Source organism: Nannobrachium achirus (genome assembly GCF_963921795.1).
Source record: "Nannobrachium achirus genome assembly, chromosome: 1".
NCBI lineage: Eukaryota > Metazoa > Chordata > Actinopteri > Myctophiformes > Myctophidae > Nannobrachium > Nannobrachium achirus.
In genome coordinates this window covers 8074335-8095111 of record NC_137810.1, presented here as the reverse complement: position 1 = coordinate 8095111, position 20777 = coordinate 8074335, and the positions used below count along the sequence as shown (strand labels likewise).

The following is a 20777-nucleotide window of genomic DNA, read 5'->3' as shown; positions in this document are numbered from 1 at the left end:
ACCTTATTGTATGCAGGAACACTGCATCTCCTTCCTGAAGGCAGCAACCCATATTCTCTATGCAACACATGGCTACTATTAGAGGTAATATTTCTTGCCAACCTTAGAATGCTGTTATCATACGTAGTCGTATATAGCCTCTGAAGTGGTTGTCCAACTATCTTTGAACAAATGTTCAGTTGTTGTAGCAGTTGTGACTTAAGGGCTGCAGACAAGCATCCATACCAGGTGGTACTACAGTACTGAAGAACACTCATAATGACAGACGTGAAAAACATAAGAAGAATCTGTCTACTAGCGCCAAATGATCTTAAACGGCGAAGGAAGTAGATTCTTTGCTTTGTTTTCTTACACACAGATTCAATCTGATCTTTCCATGACAAAAGATGGTCTATTACTACTCCGAGGTATGTATACGAACATACCTGGTTGATCTGTTTGTACCTTCTCTAGGTGAACGTCCCTACCAGTGTCCCTACAGTGATCATAACAGTACTGACAGGTGTTTGTACCTTCTCTCTAGGTGAACGTCCCTACCAGTGTCCCTACTGTGACAAGGCCTTCAGCAAGAATGACGGACTGAAGATGCACATCCGTACGCACACCCGCGTAAGTCCTCACACACTCACACACATACCACACACACTCACACTCACACACATACACACACACACACACACACACACACACACTCACTCACACACACACACACACACACACACACACACACACACACACACACACACACACACACACACACACACACACACGCGGAAGTCCTCACACACTCACACACATACCACACACAATCACACTCACGCAAGTCCTCGCACACTCTCTCTGCAATTTACATTAAGGTTTTTTTTTCTGTGATTGCTGTTAACTACAAACTATCAAGGATGTGCGCGCACACACACACACACACACACACACACACACACACACACACACATACACACACACACACACACACACACACACACACACACACACACACACACACACACACACACGCAAAAAGCTGATGACATCGTGCACTGAAAATGATGGATTGTTTCCGTTTATAAGCGAACATATTTGTAATTAGCTTGTAAAATGATAAAGCGGCTTTGTGCAGTAATTGGAATGGTGTTTCATTAGGCTAATGAAATGTCACATAACTCTGTCTGATAGACAGCGAACAGTAAAATGATCTATTACGACCACACCAGCGGAAAACATCAAAGATATGAAGCTGTTTTTTGTCTTGATTCCATCGCATGAGTTGTCCAACAGCTATGTGGAAATTATTTGGTATTATTTTATTTTTGCCACGATTGATGAAAAAAAGCAATAGAAAAATGCAAGCTCACAGTTTGTGAGTCTGCATGTGTGTGTTCTCCTTGCGTCATTGTGCGTTTGTGCCCGCCCGCTTGAATGAGTGTTTGTTAGAGAGCCAGTTAACAGTTGTGTGTGGCTGTGTGCAAAGTGTTTTATGGGAGTGTGTTACGTTCAGCGGTGTAAAGTAACTAAGTACATTACCCATTGAGTACAATTTCCGTTACTTTTACTTTACTTGATCTCGGAACTATTGTACTCACTCCACTACAATTATTTAGTTTATTTACTAGTTACTTTGCAGGTTTATATTATAATTACAAAACATACAGTTAAAACTTATAACTGTAGCTTGTAAGGGTAGATCGGAAGAATACTTTTTCTTTTTCTTTTACGTTTTCTACTGTAATTATATCACCTCTATCGGGTGGAAACCCGATAGGGCCAAAAATGTTACTTTTCAGAATTCAAATTAAGAAATTGCAGATTTGAGTGTGGATCCGATACTTGATGCCTTTGTGTGATGCTAGTGGTTAAAGGTTAAAGAGCCTGCATGGCGAGCCAGAGGTCCTGGTTGTCGCAGGTACGATTCCTGGCCAGGCCAGCTATGTGTCGATGTGTCCCTGAGTAAGAAACATATGTCTGCTCACTGCTCCTAGTTGTTATAGGATGGGTGAAATGCAGAGGACACATTTTCAAATGTCCTATGACAAAAAAACAGGCCTATATTATTATAGTATCAAGTAGAGCGTTAATTTACAAATTTACGAAAAACACATAGAAGTTACAATGTGGAGATTTCAGCCAGACAGCTCTGACGATATTTTGATTCCAAAACTTTTTGTATTTTTACTCAAAAATGTTTTTAAACACAGGCCTTTTACTTGGGCCGTATTGCTACTTTTACTTCCTCCACCAGTGAGTCTGTGCACACAGCGTTTATGGTCTGTGTGTTACGTAGCTTTGTAACAATCTGTGTGTGAGAGAGAGAAGCAGAGCGGCAGAGAGAGGGAGAGAGAGGCAGGGAGAGAGAGAGAGAGAGAGAGAGAGGCAGAGAAAGAGAGAGAGGCAGAGAGAGAGGCAGAGAGCCACAGTGGAGCAGTAAAGCAGCAGCAGAGCAGCTGGCCATTAGGAAATAGTTGTCCAACCACCAGAGACACTTTATGATGTTCCAGCACAAGATACATGAAGTGTCTGCAGGAGACACTGCAGCAACACCTGCACTTTATGGAGGGATGTTACAGGAGGAAATACAGTGCACGGAGGCTACTGGTGCACACACACACACACACACACACACACACACAGAGGTGCAAGGCTACTGGGCACGTTGTTGAGTGTGTGCGTGTGTGTGCAGTGGTGTAAAGCAACTAAGTACATGTACAATGTTGAGGTATTTGTTCTTTACTTGAGTGTTTCAAATTTCCAATACTTTTACTTCTACTCCACTGCATCTCGGATCCAAATATTGTACGTTTACTCCCCTACAATTATTTGAAAACTTTAGTTACTTTGCAGATATAAGTGATTATTAGAAAACACGCATTACTGTAATCCACTGTAGCCTTATACCTAAGCTATTTGAAAATAGCCGATCTACAAGCTCATTTTGTTCATATTTTCAAACATTTTGTAGATTGCAATACTTTTGTACTTTTATTCAAGTACATTTTGAATTCTGGACCTTTACTGTGGTAACAGACTATTTCTATACTGCAGTGTTGATACTTTAACTTAAAGGAGTAGTTCACCCCCAAAATGACTTTTTTTCTATTGATTACTCAGGCCATGGAGAGTAGAGTTCAATAATATTTTTTGGTTTTTGTCACATTCCTAAGACAAAAATGTGATAACAATAAATTTACCCCCATTGATTCCGGATGGTGACCCGTTTCGAAACGGGTCACCATCCGGAATCAATGGGGGTAAATTTACTCGAATCAAAATTTTGTCTTAGGAATGTGACAAAAACCAAAAAATAGTATTGAACTCTACTCTCCATGGCCTGAGTAATCAATAGAAAAAAAGTCATTTTGGGGGTGAACTACTCCTTTAAGCAAAGCATGTGAATACCTTTCCCACCACTGCATGTGCGTGCACGTGGGTGCGTGTGTGCGTGCGTGTGTGCATTAGGGCTGCACAATGAATCGTTTTTAAACCGAAATCGCGATCAGCAAACGCAAAGGTGCATAATAATCGCAAAAGTGATTTCTGTGTGACGGTGGCTCCCCTCCTCCGTCCCCTGCACACATGTGAAACTTACTGGTGTGTCTTAGGGTGCATTTTTTTGCCTAGATGAAAGCAAGGCAGCAGACATACGGTACTTTCTTCCTTGACAATAATGAGAGGCAGACAATACCATTACTGAGATCTTTCTGAATATAAAAACGTTTTATATTGCTAATAAGCAAAATACAAGGGAATCTTTTGAAAATATAACTGAACTGAATCAAACCATTTGCATGATTGCCAATTTGCTTAGTTATTAATAATCAATTTATTTTTAAATGTATTACACACAATAAATATTCAACGGAAGCTTCGGAAGCTTGACTTAAGGTAGTGAAGTGATTTTATTTGGTTAAAATAATGTATTATATGAACCTTTTAACAAAAAAAAACAAAAAACAAAAAAAACAACAACAAAAAAAAACGTTTTGTTTTAACCAAAAAACTATCACTTATGCTACCTTAAAATAAATATATAAGTATTGCAAATAAAATTGCAATCGCAATATTAGTCCGAAAAATTGCAATTAGATATTTTCCCAAAATCGTGCAGCCCTAGTGTGCGTGTGTGAATGAGGAGAAAAGGAGAGAGACAGTCAGAATGACATAGCCAGAGGTATAGCAGTGAGACAGTCAGAATGACAGAGCCAGAGGTATAGCAGTGAGACAGTCAGAATGACAGAGCCAGAGGTATAGCAGTGAGACAGTCAGAATGACAGAGCCAAAGGTACAGCAGTGAGACAGTCAGAATGACAGAACCAGAGGTATAGCAGTGAGACAGTCAGAATTACAGAGCCAGAGGTACAGCAGTGAGACAGTCAGAATGACAGAGCCAGAGGTATAGCAGTGAGACAGTCAGAATGACAGAGCCAGAGGTATAGCAGTGAGACAGTCAGAATGACAGGGCCAGAGTTATAGCAGTGAGACAGTCAGAATGACAGAGCCAGAGGTATAGCAGTGAGACAGTCAGAATGACAGAGCCAGAGGTATAGCAGTGAGACAGTCAGAATGACAGGGCCAGAGGTATAGCAGTGAGACAGTCAGAATGACAGAGCCAGAGGTATAGCGGTGAGACAGTCAGAATGACAGAGCCAGAGGTATAGCAGTGACTTCACTATCTTCCATTACAACCATGCTCTTTACAGCTGCCATCTGGAACTTATTTTAATAAATAGAAACTTTCATTTTTAATCAATCAGTGTGGTTTACTATGTTACCTTAATAGCCATATAACTAATAGGTTACAGTACATTTGCACTGTAGTTGTTGGAGGTGGTCTACTCTATATTTTAAGAAATAATATTTTTGTGAGCTGAAATGATGAACAGCTGACAGCTTCCTTTCCTCTGCTTATAGGTGTGTAGTTCCAGACGCTACAGTTATATGGCATTCAGAGATTGTGGAATAGTGTGTCTGGCTGTGCTGGTTGAAGTAATACTGCCTGAATCTCATGAGGTGCAGTACATGTATCTCTCATAAGGCCCAAGCAGGGAGTATTCTGTCTTTGGCGGAAGAGAGGTAGAAGTGTGGGTTCGAATACCGGATAGGACATAAAACTTAACCTATAAGCTGACCTATAAGCCTTGTGTTCTATTTGGTAAGCGACCATATCATGTGACAGAGTATACATCTGGCATTAGCCAGTGCGTTAGTGCACACCGTGCAAACATCCCGTCCTTGTGTCTCTCAAACAAACATGCGTGACAGTCAACGGCCATTGCTGTCATGAGGGAGGAGCCTCCCAGACAGACTGGACACGGTCATCAGCCCGTTGAAGAAGTATTTATTATTGCTTACAGGTGACAAAAAGAGAACACACATATCTACTGTACTGTGTTCTCATTCTGCACTGATCCTGCTACTAATAATCACTTTACTTCTGTCTCTGTCTCTCTCTCTCTCTCTCTCTCTCTCTCTCTCTCTCTCTCTCTCTCTCTCTCTCTCTGTTTGTCTAGCTGTAAGTCTGTCTCTCTCTGTCAGACACACAAACACATCAGTGCAAACTCCCCAGTGCCCAAACATTTATAAATGTTTCGTTGTGTGTTGTATGTGGCACTGCTTTAGTTGTCTCATTACTGCATCTGGCATGTAAGCTATGCGAACACACACACACACACACACACACACACACACACACACACACACACACACACACACACACACACACACACACACACACACACGCACGCACGCGTTAATTACATTAAAAGATGCAATTGAAAATTGCAAGTGTGGTTGCTGTATCGCATCTTACCATTAGAATTTTCCCCTTTCAAGTCAAAGGGGAAAATTAATTAATTCATTAATAGATTAATGGCCATGTACAGTATGGACATCTCTGTGTCAGTCCTTGTCCCTTTTATACCCATATATGGAGATCCCTCATTTTATAAAAAAAAAAATACACACCTAGAAAACAGTTTCAGGAGACGTCTATAGTTCCTTTTGCTGTAAGTATTGAGGCAAATTTCTTAAAATAATGTCTAACTCCTTGCTATGTCAGTGGTTCTCAAACGTTTTCATGTCAAGGACCCCCATCTGAAAATGTTTTTGTTCCAGGGACCCCTAGAACCAAAGATTTGAGTTAAAAATATTTGCACGAAGTGACATGCTCTTTTTTAAATCTAAAATGACACGGTATGTTTCTCGGGGTTTTCATGCGTTGTGCTGTGATGCCTGGCCAGCAGAACTCACACAGGCAGGTAGAACAGAACAACTCCCCTGGTGGCCAGCAGAACTCACACAGGCAGGTAGAACAGAACAGCTCCCCTGGTGGCCAGCAGAACTCACACAGGCAGGTAGAACAGAACAGCTCCCCTGGTGGCCAGCAGAACTCACACAGGCAGGTAGAACAGCTCCCCTGGTGGCCAGCAGAACTCACACAGGCAGGTAGAACAGAACAGCTCCCCTGGTGGCCAGCAGAACTCACACAGGCAGGTAGAACAGCTCCCCTGGTGGCCAGCAGAACTCACACAGGCAGGTAGAACAGAACAGCTCCCCTGGTGAAGCCAGTGCTGATTAAACTGTTGTGTTTGAGCGATGCCGCGTTTCCTTAATGTTTCCCAAAGATCTGTCTTTCCTCAAGCCTCTGCCATGTGACCCAGAGCGATATATGGGCTGAACGGTGACAAACAACAGAAGCAGCATGAAGTCACTGTGCTGTGCTGTGCTGTGGTGTGGTGTGGGCAGCAGACAGGGACGTGCTGGCCATTGGGAAAAGCGGGACAATTCCCGAACGGCCCGTTCATTCCCGGCCGGTCCAGGCCAGCCATTAGGAAAACAATTAAATTAAATAAAATGTAAAATTGCTCCATTTTGGGGGCTGGGCGGCCAACAAAGTAAATCGTCACTGTCGGGCAGAAACCTTGTATCTCCAAGTTTCAAATTTGTACAATTTTTGGCAAAGCAAAGCCCTGCTTCATCATACAAGGCCGTCGCACAAAAGTAGCCGATCTACAAGTAGTAGATCTACAAGTAGCCGATCTACTCGCGGTGCGAGGCGTTGTGTGCTTGTAGATCGGCTGTTTTCACTAGTTTAAATCATTTTTAAAATGATAAATACAAAACAAACGGTTTTGGACGTACAAACCCGACAACGACAAAATATAACTCATGTAATTGGCCCACTGGCTTGTCACTTGTCATGATCTGAAATGGCAAATCTTTGAGTAGCAGCAGCACTATAGAGAGAGCTCTCTCTCTATAGCGCGCAATGAGGGCCTCTACAACTCTTTTTCCCGGGCTGAATCAGGGGCCCAGCACGTCCCTGGCAGCAGAGTAAATGTCATTTGGCCCAGGCCAGGGAATGGCCCGGAGCTCTGCTCTGCTGTGCTCTGAGCCAGAGAGGAGACGGAAGATCTGAGGACACGTGTGTTTGTGGTTCTTGTTGTTGATCTGCGTTGCTTGTTGCGTTTGTTCCACATCAAGCAGATCACATGCAGGCCCGCCATACCGGTGGTTCTCCCGGGGATCCCAAGTGGGGGTTCCCGGGACCCCAGGGGTCCACGAGGGGGGTTCCAGGGGGTCCCCAGCTAAATTTGTAAATAGATTTTAATCCCTTCCTTTATCCATAGTTTATATGTTGGCTATTCAAAAAAGCGGTGCTACTTAATTACGCTTCATTTCATTAAAAGCCTGGCCAATGTGACCCTGGCCGTACAGACTAATTGACCAATGACAGACACCGGACAACCATACAAAGCCAGATATAGGAGCGGTTAGCACCGCTCAAAAATAGCAGATCTACAAGCTCACAGCATGTCACTTCTTTTTTTTTTTATGATTTTGAATTATTTCGATTTTCGATTTTCTTTTTACACAAATCTTCTCTTCTGGGGGTCTCTGGCACAAAACATTTTCAGATGGGGGTCTGCGGTACGATATCAGTATGGAGGTCCTCGACCCCCACATTTGAGAACCAGTGCGCTATAATACGATGGGACGCACATGTGTGACACCGCTGACTGCTGCTGCCGCTGAACCTTCTCTGCGTCGGTTACCCAGAGTTTTTATGAATGTTTTCCGTCGTCTCGATGACAAGGCCAGCGAGACAAAGTGACACGGAGGTACGAGCGTTGATTACAGCTCCACTGTTTCCGTGTTGGAAGCGCTTATGTTCCCCCTTCCACTTTGGCACGAAGGCAAGAGGGATTCTTTTATTCTTTTTATCAACTTGTCTAGTCTAGTGCAGCTTCTAGGCTCCGAGGTTTTTATGGTCAAACCGTTTCATTCCATGACTGAACAAAGACAGGAACGGATGGCGGTTGAAGCCATTACGCCTTCTTAATAGAATCCCCACCATATTCTAATGAAACCCAGGCAGAACCGCAGCTATAAATGCTGGTCAGTCCTCTTCCAAACACGCCTGGTAGCTGATGACAAAGGCCTCATCGCCACACAATGGCATCGCGCTGTGAAAATAGTCCTTTTACAAGCTTGTAGATCGGCATTTTTCCCGAGATGTCATTGTTTCCCCCTTCCCAATACCGGTTTTGACAACTAAACTAGGTGCCTCGGTCGAAGCCCAGTACAGATCCAAAACCAGTGTGTTATAAATCTATTAGCTAGAAATGAAATAACAATCCCTTTTATAAAACAATACTTTTAAATGGCACATTAACATTATAAAACAGTAGTGGAACATCAACATAATAAACATTCAAAATAAACAAGAATACTTTAGTGTAAATGAGCTATCATCACAATGATTGATTGAATACTTTATAAACAGTTTGCTAAACGTACAGAGATACAGTTAATGCTAAAAGGAGAACACAAAACTCCCCGAGGGCTTGTTTCCATTGTGGTCCTATACATATGAAACGGAGGTGAACCGAACCTCCCCACTCGGCTTCGAACTCGGGTCTCCCGCGTGAAAGTCCAATATCTTAACCATTACTACAAAGGAATATCCTTATGGAAAGGTAGATACTAGACTTTTGAGGCTTCAGGCTGGGGCTGCGATTCTCCCCGCCACACATATTCAATTCATCAAGACATTTCTCAAGACATCAAGACAATTAAGTGGTATTGGATCAGCAGCACTGCAGACCTTGGTACTGGCCGATGCCAGGCATGTTCAGCGGGTATCGGAGGCATTTCCGACCCTGGCATCACTATGGAAACAACTGGTACTATTTTTGGCCTTCATGTTCCAGCTCCCCCTGGCCAGCGGGGGCGCCTGATGGAGGAGAAAGGAACTGGTTGGAATAACGTGTTCCTTCCACGCGCTACTGAACGTCCAACCGGGGAAACCGGGAAGCAACTTGGACTCATCATGCATAGAAGGAAGCATGAGGTCAGGCCGTTGCTCTCCCCAGGTTGGCAGAGGGAGTGTAGCGCCCAGGATTACATTAGATAATTGACACCGGGTGAAAAATGGGTTACAAAATCGTGGGATAAAAAATGTAATAAAAAATTAAAAAAAGGAAAGTGAGACGGTGGAGAGAGAGCCCTCTCTCTCGGGGAGTAAACAAACACGGCGTGCGGGGGTTCGATGCCCCGCCCCCAGAGAGCGGTCAGGCTCAAGGGGATAAAGGCCTGGGGTCGGAGGTCAGCCCGGGGTCAGAGGTCAGCGGGGTGAGCAGCTGCCGGAGAGTGAAGGTCAGCAGGTACAGATGTTCCATGTTACCGGGGGTCGGGGACAGATGCATGCTGGGTAATGTCACATCACCTTAAATCCGTCCATGTGTTCTCCGACCCCTGAGCTTTGACCTTTATCTCCTATAGTATTCTCTCTATTATTTTTTTCATCTGTTATTCCAGAAAGCCTGGATGGAAGAGACAGGGAGGGAAGTGATCTACCCCTCGCCATTAAAACTAGCAGATCTTAACTGTTCTTTTACATTACACGCACACATTCTGCACCTGCCTAAAGGCAAAGAGATCTCTCTCAATCACTCACCGTCTCTCTCACACGCCAGTGTCGCACACACACACACACACACACACACACACACACACACACACACACACACACACACACACAAAATTGTTTGCAGTACAAATAACAGTTGTTGTATTTAGATGATTGGAGTTTGTTGCAATAAATAGATAAAATGGAAGTTGTTTTCAATTAACGTTGTTTGTTATTAGATTCAGTCATTGTCCATTCTGTCCGACTCCACATTAGCATGAAGAGCTTGGTGGTGCAGTGGTAAAGCAGAGGACTCACAACCTGAAGGTTGTGGGTTTGAATCCAGGGTTGTTAAGTAACGGATTACATGTAACGGGATTACGTAATCAGATTACAAAAAACAGGTAACTTGTAAAGTCTCAGGTTACATTTTAAAATGTGTAATCTGGATTACAGTAACGGATCTGAATGATGGGGGTTACATGCTGGATCACATTCTCCCCTTACCCTCATAAATTTTACAAATAAGTTATAACGCCAAGCAATGAAATAATCAAGTCGAATCAGCGTAAAGTACTGCCACTTCGCTCAAGTAAAATTCTGTTGTCCTTTTCCTAATTTCATTGGCTCAATATTCTTGTCTAGTTATCAATGGTAAAACTTGTTTTATTTAATTAAAGAGTTTTGCTAAACAGTAATCCAAAAGTAACTGAAAGTAACTAGTAGTTACTTTTTAAATTGTGATAATCAGATTACGTTACTGACTACATTATCTTTGCAAGTAACTTGTAACTGTAGGGGATTCCTTTTTAAAAGTAACCCTAACAACCCTGTTTGAATCTGACTACTGGAAAGTCTTTAAGGCAAACAGCATGGAAGTAGCCCACCTCCCTCGTTATTATTTGTTTTACCCCATTGCAAGTTTGACTTCAACCACGTTATTTTATTGAGGATTTTGACATCTCTTTTTGTTTGAGTTGTTTTATTGAGAATGTAATACTTAACCCACCTTTTAGAATTCAAAACAACAGTGAAAATGTTCACCATGAGTTTTGAACCCCAGACATGTCATATATGAACCCTTGATTTATCTCTTGAGCCACAACAACTTAGATGAATTTAGATGGACGGTGAAAATGTAGCCTGGTGTTGCCAGCCTCTTTCACACACTTCGTCGTGGGGTGGAGTTCAGTCGGGCTCAAACCCAAGCTCAAACCCACGTGCAGTAGGGCTCAAACCCACCCGAGTGCACGTGAGTGTGCACTCACGTGTGCACGTGAGTGTCCACTTGTAGAGCTGTACAGTGTACACCCTCTTCTTTCATGAATCACACGTCAGTTTGTGCTTAGAGAAGATACAGACCCCTTTAGTGACTTTATTTACACTAATTGCAAACACCTTAGTGATGAGACCCATTGTGCTTTAAAACCACATAGAAAAAACAAGTGAGAACATCATACTTAACCTTGTAGAATTTAGATGGAGAGTGAACATTTGAAAATGTGGTCTAGAACCGCAAACCGTGAGCATACACACCACTGACATAGGTCTAGTGCCACAGAAGCATGGAAAAGTTTTGTCAACCATGGTCAGTACCATAGTCACCATCATAGTCAATCAGTACCATGGAAGATCTGACTGACAGGTCTGGACCACATGACTATGTGTACTGATGTGCATGAGGTTTGGTCACAATCTGAGTAATAAAACATTTCCCTATTGTGGAAAAAAATCCTTCTTTCATTTTGTATTATTTCAGTATGTCTTGCTTTCAGTGGTTACTTTCAGTAGGTTTTACTTTGTTCTTGTGTTGCTTTTATTTTGTAGTCATTATTGTTCCTAGTTTTTCCTGTCTAGCCTTGTTACTATTACCTGTCTTGTCTCACCTCCCTGTGCTTGCTCGTTTTCTCCACCTGTGTCGTGTTAGTCTCTTAGCCAATCCCTGTGTTGATTGTCAGTTGTGTTCACCTGTGTTTGGTTAACCCTGTGAGTATTTAAACTCTCAGTTCCTTGATTCTTTCTCAGTACTTGAATGCTTTTACAGTCTTCAGTAGCCTAGTAGTTATGTCTCTGTATAATGTATGCCTACGGGTATTCTTGTGATCCTGTGTTTGGCGGAATTAATCTTTGTGTATTTGTCCTGCTCTGCCTGCCTCTTGACTATCTCTTGAGTCACACCCTTATCAAAAGAAGTTTATTATGTTTAAGTCAGCTCCTGCATTGACATGGGCATATTCTATGAACAGTCATACAATATTGCAGCTAAAGAAATGTCATACTTTCTTGTGAGCCTAAATTGTTTTATTTAAATGATTGGTGTTTGTTGCAATAAATACGTACAACGGAAGTGGTTGTTTTCAATATATGCAATTTGTTATTAGAACAGCTCAGCACAACGCAGTTCAGAGGTTTTCTCGAATAAAATGTATTTAGTTAATCATTGAAGCGGGGGTTATAATACTACAATGAGAACTAGTTGCAAACAGTCATATTTTCTTATTCAACAGTCAAAAATGAAAACCGCAAATGCAATTGATTTAACAAAAACATTGAAACTGCTATAGTTTTGATCACTTGAAACTAAGATTCTAGTTTTTTAAACTAATTGGCGCTTTCAATGAAAGTGTAAATCTGGGTGTTCTAATAAGATGGTTTTAAAGAACAACCTCAATTGCAATGGTGTCATAATGAACCCTGGTCATGAGAGGGTGTATCTAGTAGATTCAGGCATTCTGTCAGGGGTAGAGGTGTTTGCTGTGGATTTTCATCTATTGACCCGACGGCTCTCCTTTTCACTTTAAATATAACCTCCGACGTTTCATTAGTGTGAAAGTCAAGGTAGTGCAGTGGTAAAGCAGAGGACTCACAACCTGAAGGTTGTGGGTTTGAATCTGACTACCGGAAAGTCTTTAACTTTGCCTAAGGCAAAGTGCATGGAAGCAGCCCGCCTCCCTCGTCTAGCTCTGGTAGGAGGGGGAGGAGCCCAACATCTTTTTCATGCCCTCTTTTAGCTCCGGTAGGAGAGGGTGGAGCATAGATAAAGCCTGCCTTCAGGAGGGAGGAGTTTAATACATTTACATATTAATTGTATAATTAATTATTTTTCATATTAATTGTATAATTAATTATTTTTCATATCTCTCATTGTTTCTTTAGAGGTATCTGTTAGTGTTTAATTGTGTGCTTTATTTAACCTCATTGCAAGTTTGACCTCACGTTATTTTATTGAAGCTTTTGAGTTTTTGTTGTTGATTGAGTTGTTTTATTTTGAGTTGATCTTTAGTTTTGTTTGAGCTTTGAACCTACAACCTTTGGTATATGAACCTTTGACTTATCTTTTGAGCCATGCTGCCATGGAGAAATAATCGGGAATGTAATACTTAACCCACATTTTTAGGTCTGTCATCAACAGTGAAAATGGTCTTCATGGTTTTGAACACCAGACCTTTCATATATGAACCCTTGATTTATCTCTTGAGCCACAGCAACTTGGAAGAAACAATTGAAACATAATCCTTTACTGTGGATATTGACCTGCCGGCTCTCCTTTTCACTTTAAATATAACCTCCGACATTATATTACTGTTAAGACCCTGGTGGTGCAGTGGTAAAGCAGAGGACTCACAACCTGATGGTTGTGGGTTTGAATCTGACTACTGGAAAGTCTTTAACTTTGGTATTTTTAAGGTGAAGAGCATGGACCTCTTTTAGCTCTGGTAGGAGAGAGAGAGGAGCATAGATAAAGCCCACCTGGTATTTTTAAGGTGAAGAGCATGGACCTCTTTTAGCTCTGGTAGGAGAGAGAGAGGAGCATAGATAAAGCCCACCTGCTGGAGTTTAATACATTTTAATTATTTAATAATTTTTCACATCTCTGATAGAGGTATCTGTTTTTGTTTAGTTGTGTTCTTTATTTATTTTACTTCATTGGAAGCTTGACTTCAACCACATCATTTTATCAAGGTTTTTAAGGTTTTTTGTAGTTTGAGTTGTTTTATTTTGAGTTGATGTTTAGTTTTGTTTGAGCTTTGAACCTACAACCTTTGGTACATGAACCTTTGACTTATCTTTTGAGCCACGCTGGCATGGAAGATGCAACTGGGAATGTAATACTTAACCCACCTTTTAGAATTCAAATGGATAGTAAAAATGTTCTTCATAAGCTTTAAACCCCAATGCTTTGGTTTATGAACCCCTAATTTATCTCTTGAACCACAACAGCATGGAAGACACAATCAAAAGGTAATACTTAACCTTAGAATGTAGACGGACAGTGTAAATGTTCTTTAGGAGCTTTGAACCTACAACCTTTGGTACACAAACCTTTGATTTATCTTTTGAGCCACACTGGCATGAATAAGCAACTGGGAATGTGATAACTTAACCCACCGTTTATAATTTAGATGGACAGTGAAAATGTTTCTTTTGGGAGTTTTGAAACCCCAAACCTGCAGGCTACACATATTTATCTCTTAATCCTTATTGGCCTGTAGGATGAAATTGACAAGGTAACAGTTAACCCAGCTTTTAAAATGTAGACACGACAGTGAAAATGTTCTCCAATTCTACTATACTCGTGGGGTCATTTGACCCTCTCGTACACACATATGCGCGCGCGCACACACGCACACACACACACGCACACACACACGCACACCCGCACACACACACACACACACACACACACGGTGCAGTGAACCTGATCTCTACCTCCTCCTTTGTATCCGGTGTCACTTTGGGCAACTCCTCGCCCCGCCCACATGATAGCCCGTTTTCCCAGGACCCCGACTTCCTGCATTCACCCCGTTCCCATGGCGACTAAGCTTTAAATGGGCGAGGGAGAGAGAGAGGGAGAGGGCCTTTCCTTTCCTCCCTGCTATCAGCCAGACTCGTCGTTAGCTTGCTTCCCAGAGAGTGACAGAGCGACAACACACTCCTCCTCCGCTATCTCCCTGCATCTCACTTCTCCTCCACTCCACCAAGACCCAGAGTCTTTCAAGTGTCACACCACCGTTTCCCTTTCAGACGCCCAGTAACGTACACGCCTCTCTCTACCCTGAGAGGTTGTCAATGTCCACCCAGTGTGACACACACACAAGCACACACTTACGCATGCACACACGCGCACATACACACACGCTTGTATTATGCATACTTGCGAGAACATGAAAATGTAAGGATGCTTTAGTAAAGCGGCGGTGTTGCGCACCGAAAATAGACAATCTACAAGCGTAAATGTGGTGCCCTACACAGGCAGGTGACCTAGTTTAAACCAGCACAACTCCAAACCCTGGACTTCAAGCCGCCGATCACCAAATGACTAGTCTCGCGTAGCCAGACAACTATTCCACAATCTCCGAATGCTATGTAGAGTCTGGAACTACAACTCGAAGCGGTCATATATTCGCCATTTCCGTTCACAAACTTATATTGAAATATTTACGTTTTATATCATGATTTCCATTTCTGATAAGCAAGCTATACACTAAATGCTTTGATTATTTTTGATTGATGTTAGGACAAATGTGCGCGACAGTAAAGACGAAACAGAAGGAGGCGTCACATCTGCTTTATCCTCTGATCATTTTCAGAGCTTTTTCCGTTGCTTGACTTTATGACAGAAACGTTTGAACATGTTCAGCTCGCTGGCCTCCTTCAAAACTGCCCTGAGATTCACCTTTCAGGAGGCCAGAGGAGGATGTAGTTATCACTTCTACCATAGACAGGCCAGAAGTGATGACCTTACCCCCAACCCCACCGTTTTCCCCCTACTCGGCACATAATAGTGTTTTATACTTTTGATGTTATTCAAATCTTTGCTATTTTTTGTGTCAACGAATTGAATACCAAGAACCTCAAACAAGACCACGAGGACTTGTCGGGGTGTTCATTTTAGGCAGGGTGTTTGACTGTACTTGTGCTGTTCTTCATTTTGTCTAATAAGATATTCAATCAATCAATAGGAAGCAACAGTCTGGCTCGCGAGACTACTGAGTGACTATAATCCTAACCCTGATCTGAATGGTTTCCCAGTTGTAAGCCTTACTCACCAAAGCTAAACCTTAAACGTCTATTTTTCAAATACTACTCCGCTTGGAGTGGAGACATTTGGACCTCACAAGCATAGTAACACACACACACACACACACACACACACACACACACACACACACACACACACACACACACACACACACACACACACACGTTTCCACCCACAGCAGCGATAGCAGCAGTGCTGTGAGTGACTTCCAGACAGGCCTTCTGAAAGGCACAGCGGAAATGTTCTTTTTGGTGAAAGCGATGAGGTGTGGACTGGAGACACAGGGAGGGCCCTGTGGAGGAGGCTGTGGAGACACAGGGAGGGCCCTGTGGAGGAGGCTGTGGAGACACAGGGAGGGCCCTGTGGAGGAGGCTGTGCACTGAGACACAGGGAGGGCCCTGTGGAGGAGGCTGTGTACTGAGACACAGGGAGGGCCCTGTGGAGGAGGCTGTGGAGACACAGGGAGGGCCCTGTGGAGGAGGCTGTGCACTGAGACACAGGGAGGGCCCTGTGGAGGAGGCTGTGGAGACACAGGGAGGGCCCTGTGGAGGAGGCTGTGGAGACACAGGGAGGGCCCTGTGGAGGAGGCTGTGCACTGAGACACAGGGAGGGCCCTGTGGAGGAGGCTGTGCACTGAGACACAGGGAGGCCCTGTGGAGGAGGCTGTAGAGACACAGGGAGGGCCTGTGGAGGAGGCTGTGGAGACACAGGGAGGGCCCTGTGGAGGAGGCTGTGGAGACACAGGGAGGGCCCTGTGGAGGAGACACAGGGAGGGCCCTGTGGAGGAGACACAGGGAGGGCCCTGTGGAGGAGACACAGGGAGGGCCCTGTGGAGGAGGCTGTGCACTGAGACACAGGGAGGGCCCTGTGGAGGAGACACAGGGAGGGCCCTGTGGAGGAGGCTGTGCACTGAGACACAGGGAGGGCCCTGTGGAGGAGGCTGTGCACTGAGACACAGGGAGGGCCCTGTGGAGGAGGCTGTGGAGACACAGGGAGGGCCCTGTGGAGGAGGCTGTGCACTGATACGCTGTTCAAAGGCCTGGTTTCCTTTCTCCACACAGACATCCATGTGCTGCAGCAGGGCAGAACCACAACCTGTTCACCTCCACACCCTAAGAAAAGACACCACTCTCTCCCCCGGGGAACCAAAACGTACAAAAATACGTTATGATGAATTAACCACTTAAATTATTTTGTTGTGGAAATTAGCATATCTATAAGATCTGGTAGATCTTCATTTGTATTATCTTCACCATTTCTTACGTTTTTATACATTTTTCAAACCGTTTTATTTAAAATGTTTTGAAATTTCCCAAATTATCTTGATTTTTTTTGTCCAGAGGTTTGGAAGATGTAAATGTATTATCATTACATTTAAGGATGATCCATAGTGAACACATTAAGAGTGTGCTACCCAAAGAGGTGAAAAGGTGAAAATACATATTTTGGTTTAAACAAAATAATCCTTTTTTGGGTGGGGTGGGCTGGAAAAAAAAATTGAAATAATAATTCAAATACTGTGTAGGAAACAACAAAGGACATATTACTCCCATTGTGTGGGAGCCCCTTGTTCTACATCCCAGGAGTGGCCCCCCAGTGTTCACAGTGTTGTCCTGTACTCTTCAGAGGGGTCCATGTGATCATGGCTTTGGGCCCCTGACGGCCTCCTCTCTACGCCACTCATTTCCTCTGGACTGCAGGGGCCTCCAGGAGCCTCCACAGCTCTCATTTCACATCTTCATAATGTTCACAGTGGGCCAAGACCAGGGTGTGAAGGAGAGGATATTGTGTGTGTGTGTGTGTGTGTGTGTGTGTGTGTGTGTGTGTGTGTGTGTGTGTGTGTGTGTGTGTGTGTGTGTGTGTGTGTGTGTGTGTGTGTGTGTGTGTGTGTGTGTGTGCGTGCGCGCGCGTGCGTGCGTGCATGACTGGTTGTTAGAGGGGCCCAAAAAGGTTGGCAAAGTATTGCGCTCTCTCTGCTATGATTGGCAGCCGCCACATATGACGGAGACGCTGCTCCTTAAACCCACAGAGTACTGAGTGACATGCTTATTGTATCAGGAAGACGTAAGCCATGATTGTGTGAATGTTGATTGATTGAAGACTATTAGAATTTGCATAGGAAAAGGCTTTTGGACTTGTTTCAATTGGGGTCATATAACACTGAATGACAGACAAATAACTGCATCTATAACATGTATGTCCTTGTGTGCTCTCCTGCTCACCAAACTATGGTTGATTCATTCGTTGGATACGGTATTCCGCCATTGCTTCTCTGGGTGTACACATTGTTACATTTTATAGGTTTATATTCCGTCATAGCGTACCACATGGTGAAGTAGTGTAGTGCAGGTAATTGCAACAACCACCGATCCTATGCAAAATGAAAACAGGATTGCCAAATTTTTCCGCGATTCTGCCAACAATCATATAATTTGAGACACACATCTGAGTTTTCACCGGTCCAAGCAAGGGAATCATGTGACGCTGATGTCCTTCTCCTATTGGCTCCAACCAGAACATGACGTATGTGTATCCAGAGGAATACTTAGTTGCGTGCGAGTATCGCACATATAACTCAGACTTAAAGGTTATGCTTAAATGTAATTTCCGTCTTAAACCTTTGATGTCGTATAGCCATACAAAGGAGAGTGTGTGCGAGTGTGCGTTTGCACGCTGTGCGCGCGTTAAAATTACAATGTGTTCTTGTGTCTTCCTTTGCGGGCGCCCACGTTTGTTTTACTTTGGCGTTAGTTACGGTGCGCGTACATATGTGTATCGTTTACGTCTGTGAGCTGCAGTACGCCTCGCTACGTTGTGGAAGGTGAGGCTTCCGCCAGGTTTCCTCCATATGTGTGAGAACTGGGAGCGTATTGTCTACAGCAGGGTTCTTCAACGTTTTCAGGCCAAGGACCCCTTAGTTGAGAGAGAGATGAAGCAGGGACCCCCACAAGCTTTTCATAGATTCCATATCATTTCATCGTTTGACAGCACAATCATCAGTGTATTTTGGATTCATGTCAATTTGTTTTCTGATATTTAACCACTTGAGCCGTCAATACTTAATAAACTTGACCTTTCACCTTTTACTTATAGTCTGCTCTTTTTCCCCTCTACACCAGACCTCAGATGATTCGCTTTTTTTTCTCACTCAACAGTAAGCAAACCAACATAACTTTTAAGTGTATAGAGGGTATCTAAAGTGACAATTTAAGGACTTTTTAATACCTAAAAAAATGACAAATTAAACATTGGCCAAATTGTCAAATATTAGAGGCAGAAATAATGAAAATAGCAGATCTACATGCTCACAATGCCTCGCGTTGCGATGCGTTGTGAGCATGTAGATCTGTTACTTTCACAATACAAAATGTCTCAACTCTTAGTGCTCGTCAGGGTGGGGGGTCCCCAGTTAAAATATGATTATTTTAGGGGTCGCAGCCTTAAAAGGTTGAGAACCACTGCATTTGGCCACAGTCTGGAAGAGGCATTCCTTACCAAGGTGCCAAGTACTGTACATTTTACAGCTTGGTTACAAATATAAACTGCTTGTGTTCATATTTGGAAGCCTCTGTAATGTCCATAAATCCATTTTGAGAGGCACATTGCATGAATGCCCAAGCCAAGAGCTGACGAGGCATTGGCAAAATTCTGTTCAGTTTCTGTGATAATTGGCAGTCGCCAGAATATGGAATATGGAGGAGGCAATGCTTCCTGTACCCGTGATCTGTATCATGAAATATTGTTGTTGGGTTTCCCAGGTTTGTGCATCTACTGTACCACTGTGTGTGGGCAATTTCCAATACTTCTAGCTACTTCTACTCCACTAAATCTGGGATCCAAATACTGTACTTTTACTCCACTACATGTATTTGAAAACTTTAGTTACAAGTTACTTTGCAGGTATAAATTATGATATTATAAAACTTACATTAAACACTTTAGCCATAATTATTGTATACCTTGGCTATTTGAAAATAGCTGATCTACGGGCTTGTAGATCTGCTATTTTTAAACATGTTGTACTTTACTTTTGGGAAGTACATTTTGATGCCAACACTTTCATACTTTTACTCAAGTACATTCTGAATTCTGGACTTTTACTTGTAACGGAATATGTCTACATTGCAGTATTGCTACATTTATTCAAGTAAAAAAATGTGAGTACTTCTTCACCAACTGACTTGTTAAATGTGATGTGCGTGCGTGCGTGTGTGTGCGTGTGTGTGTGTGTGTGTGTGTGTGTGTGTGTGTGTGTGTGTGTGTGTGTGTGCGTGTGCGTCTACAGGAGAAACCCTACAAGTGCAGTGAGTGCAACAAGGCGTTCAGTCAGAAGAGAGGTCTGGACGAACACATGAGAACGCATACCGGAGAGAAACCCTTCCAATGTGACGTGAGTTCAGAGTTCGAGTTATGTGGGAGCCAGTAGGGGCTTAGCTCCCATAGTTAAAGTCTGGGACCCCATAGTCAACAACCCCCTTTGGGGTCTCTTTTTTTCTAAGTGTGTATTTTTTTTTTTTTTTTTTTTTTTTCGTTTTCTTTTTTTTATGTTCCATTGGAAGAATTTATATTATTTATGTTAACTAGATATACTAAATAAACATGTTAGACAGTAAGACTAAACAATGACATCACACCGTTTAATCCTACTATTAATTTTATTATTATAAATCAGGCGCATTTAATGTGGGGTGTGAGTCTTCCTTTACCGTCCGGGTTATAACACACTCGCTGCAATGGTTCCTACTTCCTACCTTTCCCCTAACCTCGCCTACCAGGCTTTCTTTCCCCATAAGCTAGGAACCACTGCGTCGAGTGTCTGTTCTAGCCACGGCC

At 43.0% G+C, this 20777-nt stretch overlaps 1 protein-coding gene across 1 annotated transcript in view; it reads left to right on the top strand.

The window, feature by feature from the left end:
• The window catches only part of prdm5 (PR domain containing 5), a 115305-nt gene that overhangs the window by 78197 nt on the left and 16331 nt on the right, over positions 1–20777 (top strand). The window contains exons 14-15 of the mRNA XM_080723776.1: positions 524–609; positions 20230–20334. Coding sequence (XP_080579902.1) covers positions 524–609; positions 20230–20334 — 191 coding nt within the window. The remainder of the gene's footprint in view (positions 1–523; positions 610–20229; positions 20335–20777) is intronic.